Genomic DNA, 8,052 nt, shown 5'->3' with positions numbered 1-8,052 from the left:
TATTGGTTTTGATTCAAAAGGGCAGAAGCAATGAAAACGGATGACACCTTTGTCTCCTTATGACACAATGCACTAAAAATAAGCATGCCTGAAGAACATTTTCTTTATCAGTTTTGTTTAATTTAAAATGACCTTTTGTGAGCAAATCTACAGATATGACAGATGTACAGTAATACTTAATATACAGATAACCTGGAATTGGTTTGTGATTGGAGCTATTGGAAGATGAGTTGAAATATGTCAGCACCATGGACAGCGCCAATAATACTACAGGACATTTCCCTCTATCCATATTTCTCAATGTCAATATGACACTGTCACGATTCACGAGTAATTCATATACATCTTTAAGAATTGGTTGCATCTCGGTCGATGGAGTCAAGAGTTGCCATGGAAACTTCAGGCTGCTTCAGTTCAGGACATGAACTAATTACAACACAAAAGTCGCGCTCCCCAAAGTGTAATGAGCCTGGGATGTAATGACTGCTATTCATTTTCAAAGATCAAAACCATCATCATTAGTACCATCATCATATCATAATCTTTCAAAAATAATGCAGCATCTGCGTTGAGTTTACTTAACACCAGCAGTATGAACCCCAACAGCTTCAGATGTTTACAACCATCTGAGGACAAGTGGACCCCGAGATAACATCAGCCTTCCAGCTCAGGTTACATAGCATGTGCATCATCTCCGATGTCATTTCCACATGGTTATCCCTTGAGCAGATCTCTCAGCGTAAATGGCCTGCGACAACATGCTTACATAATTAGAAAACTACTGTTCCCAGACCTGTTCAGAGAAGATCAATAACAGGCTGGAGACTGAGAGCGATTGATGAAACTGAGAAAGCTGAGGCTGTGCACTTTTACTGATGTGTTTAGTGTTTACCCTTAAAGGGGCCCTGTTATGCTTTTTGGGGGTTTCCCTTTCCTGTAGTGTGTCATATAGGTATTTGTGCATGTGCATGGTCTCCAAAGGCTAAAATCATTGCACACTGGGCTCTGGTTTCAGACAGAGGGTGAAAAGAGGTGCTGCAGCACAGGCAGTATGAGAAAAATAAAGAGCTTTTTGAACATTAAAGCATGGAGACATGTCACAGTAGGACAAAATACTAATATGAAACCTGAAAAATATAATAGGACCCCTTGTAAAAAAAGACACAAAATGTTCATCAAAGGAGAATTCAAAAGTAGAACCTCTGATTTATTTTTCCCCACTCATAAACTTGAAGAAACATTTTAGGGATAGCAATGTTTTGTCTGTGGCTGGTCTGAAACAGCTCGACAACCATCAGATGGATTGTCATTGAATTCTGTTCATCATCCAAGGTCTTGTTACAGCAGAATATGTTAGGTCGAGATATCCTGGCAACTGGACGGGCAAAACCAATTCTGCATCACCAGAATATACCAGAGCAAACTGGAATTGTGGATGAACTATGTATTTATAGATTCACATTCACAGTATACACAATGGTAAATATATTCTATTTACTGTATATATTCTAGAAACAATATGAGATCAGAAAACATTTCATGTTAGACATTATCTGTTTAAGGGGACCCTATTCTGCTCATTTTCAGGTTCATATCAGTATGTAGTGTCTCTACTGGGACATGTCTCCATGCTTTAATGTTCAAACAGCTCTTTATTTTTCTCATACTGCTTGTGCTGCAGCACCTCTTTTCACCCTCTGTCTGAAACCAGAGCCCAGTCTGCTCTGATTGGTTAGCTGGCCGGCTCTGTTGTGATTGGCTTAGAAATGTGTCGGAAATAGTCAATAGAAGCACGTGTTACATAGTGATGTCCTTATGTTATGGAAGTAAACAAAGGAGTCCAATGTACAGTAGGTGTTCATTACAAATAATTTGATATACACTGTTATATTTTCTCAACTTACAAGAACAATAGAAATGTCTTTCAAGTATTTTTGTGAATTCTTTTCAATGTATCTACCTATAAGTAAAGATTAAGTTGGCATGGACAAATGGATGGTTAGTGCTAGGGTGTGGGTGCCAGAATCAGGACGACCTTACAGAAAGTTCATTGTTAAGTGCTTTTTCATACAAGGTACTGCTGCATACAATAAACAGAATAAGATGGAATAGATAAATAAGTAAATAAATACTGCAAAAGACATAAATAGAACTAGAGAATAGCACATGTTCTATAAAAAGAAATAGGAAAAGGATTCTGTGGGACATAAGGACTATATCACCTGCACATATAAACCAGGGTTATCATTAACAATGCCTTGTGGAATATCTTAGTTTTTATTTTAATGAAAGAATCAAATCAAATCAAATCAAAGTTTATTTATAAAGCACATTTAAAAGCGATTTTTGGTCGGGCCAAAGTGCTGTACATGTAATAAATACTACAATCACATAAAAACACATTACTACAATCACAATAAAAGACAATAAATTACAACAGATATATACAAAAACACAGGGAAAAGTCAGGAGTCGTGCTCCGCTCTGACTAAAAGGCCAGGGAGAAAAAGTGTGTTTTAAGAGTAGATTTAAAAACCCCTAGGGTCTGGGCCGACCTCACATGGAGGGACAGAGTGTTCCAGAGCCTAGGGCCAGCTGCTGCGAAGGCTCGGTGCCCTCGGGTTTTGAGCCTGGTCTTGGGCACTACCAGCAGCAGCTGGTCAGCAGACCTTAAAGCTCTTAACCTTAAAAAGAAATGCATAATAAAGTAACTATTTACACTTTTCACACATTGTAAAAACATCTGAATATACAGTATGTTACCTTATGCATTTTATGTCAAAATGTGTTTTAATAACCTTTTTTTTAAAAATATATAGTTAAAGTCCTTACACTGGCTTCCTGTGTGTCAAAGAATAGATTTCAAAATATTGTTGCTGGTTTATAAAGCTTGGAATGGTTTAGGCCCAAAATACATGTCTGACCTACTGCTAAATTATGAACCATCCAGAACTCTCAGGTCTTCAGGGACTGGTCAGCTTTCTGTCCCCAGAGTCAGAACTAAACATGGTAAAGCAGCGTTCAGTTATTATGCTCCAAATATCTGGAACAAACTCCCAGAAACCTGCAGGTCCGCTGCAACTCTTACTACTTTTAAATCCAGGCTGAAGACTTTTCTTTTTGCCGCTGCTTTTAATTGAACTATTCACATCTTAAACTGCACTGTAACTTTTAACTTTTATCCATGTATTTTTTCTTTTAATGTTTATTTTATTATCTTTTTTTTTTAATGACTGATTTTAAATGCCATTTTTAAAATGTCTTCCATTTTTGTAAAGCACTTTGAATTACCTTGTGTTGAAAGGTGCTATATAAATAAACTTGCCTTGCCTTGCCTTGCCTTGCCTTGCCTTGCCTTAAAACGGTGTATCAAGGGATGTGTGTTTACTCCCAGTCATCTGGCTACAAGTCACTGGAGCTGGACAGGTATTGGTGGGATCTGTTGCGCACGGCTTGGTGACGTTGCCTTGGAAGAGAGGGAGCAGCCTGCGAGCGCATGAGCTCCATCCAACCTTTATTCAAGAGAAAATCCAGGAGGACATGCATCTCTTCCATCAACATGTGATTTATCCTCAATAGTGGACACAACAATGGAGCTACTGATGGAAAACCAAAGCCAGCCTTTCAACAACAGCAACACTGTGAGGCTGCCAAATAAACCTGTCCTAGGAATGGGAGTCGATAACTTTATTTCTCTTCTCATATTCGGACTTATTTTCCTCCTAGGGGTGATTGGGAACACCATGGTGATCACGGTGCTGGCGCGAAGCAAGCCGGAACATCCGAGGAGCACCACCAACATCTTCATCCTCAACCTGAGCGTGGCGGACCTGTTCTACCTCCTCTTCTGCGTGCCCTTCCAGTCCACCATCTACATGCTGCCAACCTGGGTGCTTGGAGCGTTCATCTGCAAGTTCATCCACTACTTCTTCACCGTGTCCATGCTGGTCAGTATCTTCACGCTGTCGGCGATGTCTGTGGACCGCTACGTGGCCATCGTGCACGCCAGGAAGTCCTCTTCGATCCGGGTGGGGAGGCACGCGATCCTGGGAGTGGTGCTCATCTGGATCCTGTCTCTGGGCATGGCGGCTCCCGTTGCGCACTACCAGAACATCGTGGAGCGCGAGGACAACGGCACCTTCTGCTGGGAGGTTTGGCCGGACCACCAGAGGAAGGTCTACGTGATGTCCACTTTTGTTTTCGGGTACCTGCTGCCTCTCACGCTGATATCTGTGTGCTATGCAAAGGTGGGTGCGCATGAATCAGAGTGAATGGATGCGCATTAAGCTTAAGATGTCACGAGTAACATAGCAACATGCATGGATGCAATGTTTATAACACACTATAATATTCAATTGTACTTTTTGTTCATTTTCTATTTTCTATAGTTTTTTTATTCCTGCATTTACTTGCACCATTGTGTCATATGCACTATTTCTGTATTTTCTTTTAAAGGTCCCATGTCATGCTTTTCCGGTTATTACCCGTGCCCTTGTGTGTTATGAAGGTTTTTCTGCATGTAAACGGTCTGCAGAGTCAAAAACCCTCAAAGTACACCCTGTAGCGAGTAAAACTCTAACACAGAGAAGACCTGTCTATGCTGCCCCAGAACGCCTCGTTGGAGATTTCTCATTTTCCATTGTTTTCTTCCTGGGTTCTGTGACGTGTGAACACCCAAATCAACAACAAATGACCGGATTGGCCCAAATGGACCAATCCGTGGAGCACCTCACACACCAGGATCCCTTGGCTAACTAACAGGGAGTCCCCATTGACTTGCATAGAGCTCCCTGAACGCTGGTAATAGACGAGTTGGGATCGCGGAGAAATGTGATTTTGGAAAATTGCACAATTGAAATCTAGTAGACCTCAACAATGGAAATATGATCAGTAGAAATGGCCATGACATGGGACCTTTAATGTCTAAAGAATATTACATCTTACACTGTTGAAGGAGCCTGGGACTAAGAGTTTTTATTGCCATAACTACACTGTAGCAATTGTGCATATGACAATACAAAATGTGAATCTTATATAAGCAAAACTGTTGCTTTGATCTCCATGAAAGTCATTTTTAATTTAATAATGTTGACTTTCTGTAACAGTGGTTTGGATTTGACAATGACACATTATCCGCCAAGACATGAGATCTTAAAATTCAAAAGGGTTGAATTATCTCTGATAGTTGGTGATGTGTTGATGAATTATGTTTTTTAAATGAAAAAATAACCAATTCAAGACAACACCCTTTACCTTTTATTATATTTGTATTATTGCAGGTTTTAAACCATCTGCACAAAAAGCTGAAGAATGTGTCTAAAAAGTCAGAGCTCTCCAAAAAGAAGGTTGGTGAGAGTTTGTTTCTTTCTCCATCTTCAACATGTTATGCAATTATGATTCAACTGAATAGGTAAAAACAATGTGAACATGCTTCCCCGATGTCTGGGGGTTTAACGATGGATCAGGTACTATAATAGCTGGAAGACAAGTGTGCACAATGCTCACTGAAAAAAGACTGTATACATATAGATCGTCTGAAAGTATTATCTCAATCAATTGTTTAATTTGTTTTAATAAAAAATGCCATATGTGTGTCTGCTCCAGCCTCTCAAATTTGAGGATTTGCTTATTTTCTTACTCATGATGGTAAATCAAATACAATCTGGTTTGGTCTGGCAGTACAAAACACTTGGCAGACATTTGAAGATGGTGCCTAGGATTCGAAGCAATGCAGTTTTATAGAGTGTACGATTAATTGAGAAAATGATTGGTAATCTATAATGAAATAAATTGTTATTTGCAAATACTTACATTCTGCTCCTTGACAGAAGCCTCGTGAGAAGCGACCTTGAGTGAAAACTCTTGTGAATAAAATGTAGTTATTAAAAATAGCATTTTCTCATCTTTGATTTGACACTGGACTATCTATAAAAAAACTAACTGTCATTCTATGACTTCCTGCTATGTTAGCATGTGTTTAAGGAAGCCATGAGAGGCAAACGACAACATTGTTATTCCGTCAAAATATTGTGGTTGCCAGTTCGATGCACAAACTGCTTTTATATTTCAATGACAGTAGCCTATAGGTGTGAATTCCCATTTAGTAAACTATCAAATCTGTAGCTTATGGTCTGGAAGAAATTTCAACCCAGCTGAATCCAACAAGAAAAAGCAGAATCAAAATTCAACTATATAGATTGGTATAAATTAAAGTTAGGATATTGTCAAAATATTATATTTTTACCTTGCTCACACTAACTGGCAACTAAGACTCTTGATCGCTGACGAGATACCATGTGATTCTAACACCGCTATACTATTGGCTCACAGGCTTTGTTAGCAACTCCACCGGTGACAACCACACGCCAGGTACCTAAAACAGGACTTTCATTTTGGGCCGTGCAACATTTTAAAAATAATTAATTAATCTGTGTGCAATAAGTGAGAAAATAGTGTTTGTTGTTGTTGTAGTCCTCATTTCAATCACAAGAGGCCGAACGGATCCCTACTACCCCATGTTCTCAATAGGACTAAAAGCCTTAGGGTTTTCTTCTAGGTGATTTCTTCCCCCATTAAATGTAAACACAGTGTACATATATTGATATGATTTAAAATACATATCTATATAAAAGAAAGACATGATATGACACACAATGTTTGCATTCTGTGTTGAAGATCATTTGTGTTATCAAGTTAAGTAACAATACTTTAGTTTTGGCTAGAAATGTATTTAAATCTTATCCATATATCTACTGTACATTGTGTGAAGAGAGCATGAAGACAATTAAAAACTAACCTGACCTACAGTAGATGAAAACAATACTTTTTAAAGTCTCTTGTGGCTAAAATGAGTATTACAAAAACAAACAATAGCTGCTTTAACTGATGGTAAACTCAAAAAGATTTCCTTAGAACACTGCTTTTTTGAGATGTTGTTAATAAGTTGCAACCTCTGTGATGGAGCAGTGAAACATATGCGGAAGTGCAAAAAACTGTAGTTCAACAAATGGCCACCATTGGGTATTAACCATGGGTAACGTCACATAAATTACACCTTTATTTTATACAGTCTAACGCTCTCAGTCACAGGAGAGAAAATAATTTTGATTAGATATAAAGAATGGATCACAATAACAATAACATTAGAATTTGCCTCTTTGGGCTTCCATACATATTACTGCTTCTACACAGACTGACCAGTTACAGTTACATTTGATAACCAATCATTGTCCCCGCAGACTGCGCAGACGGTCCTGGTGGTGGTGGTGGTCTTCTGCCTGTCTTGGCTGCCTCACCACATCGTCCACCTGTGGGTGGAGTTCGGCTCCTTCCCCCTGAACCAGGCCTCCTTCGTGTTCAGGATGGTGGCTCACTGCTTGGCCTACAGCAACTCCTCCGTCAACCCAATAATCTACGCCTTCCTGTCAGAGAACTTCAGGAACTCCTACAAGCAGGTCTTCTGGTGCCGCATGCCCAGCAAGTACCCCAAGAGCGGCCCCCGGGAGCTCCGCAGCAGGATGGAGACGGCCCCCTCCGCAAACATCAGCGCCACTTACAAAGCTCATGACTCTCAGACCAGCAAAATGCTCTGATAGTGTTGAGAGCATCTTCTTTGTTCTGTAGATAGTGTATTATTGAGGGAAATACGTATATGAGATTCAAAAAAATACTGTCCTGATATAATATATATACATTTCTTTTTGAACATTCTGTAGACAACTTGGATTCGGCCACAAATCCCAATTTTTTGTAAAGTAAAATATATATGTTATGAATAAGGAGCTCCTGGTGTCAGGAGAAAGAACTATGTAAAATAAGTGGTCTGTAAAAATGATGATGGATAAAAGCTAACATTTATGTGGACACGTCCAAATCCTCTCTCCAGAAACACTCTTTTTACAGCCTTATGTGCAGGTGTTGTCATGTACCTCTGCAATATATAACAACTAGGTGTATTTCCCAATATATTAAACTGTTACTGCAAAGACATGTAAAAAGATAATTGTAAGTGCCAATGTTGGACATATTATATATTAATGTAGCTGTTTCTAG

At 39.2% G+C, this 8,052-nt stretch overlaps 1 protein-coding gene across 1 annotated transcript; it reads left to right on the top strand.

Annotated features, from left to right (window-relative positions):
- The first annotated feature begins 3,590 nt into the window (after positions 1 to 3,590).
- galr1a (galanin receptor 1a) lies at positions 3,591 to 7,592 on the top strand. Its single transcript, XM_034124456.1, has 3 exons — positions 3,591 to 4,247; positions 5,280 to 5,345; positions 7,239 to 7,592. Exons 1-3 carry the CDS (start codon positions 3,591 to 3,593, stop codon positions 7,590 to 7,592), a joined length of 1,077 nt encoding a protein of 358 aa, XP_033980347.1.
- The last annotated feature ends 460 nt before the right edge of the window (positions 7,593 to 8,052 follow it).

This window comes from Trematomus bernacchii, unplaced genomic scaffold, assembly GCF_902827165.1.
Source record: "Trematomus bernacchii unplaced genomic scaffold, fTreBer1.1, whole genome shotgun sequence".
Classification (NCBI taxonomy): Eukaryota; Metazoa; Chordata; class Actinopteri; order Perciformes; family Nototheniidae; genus Trematomus; species Trematomus bernacchii.
This window is presented reverse-complemented; position numbering and strand designations above follow the sequence as displayed.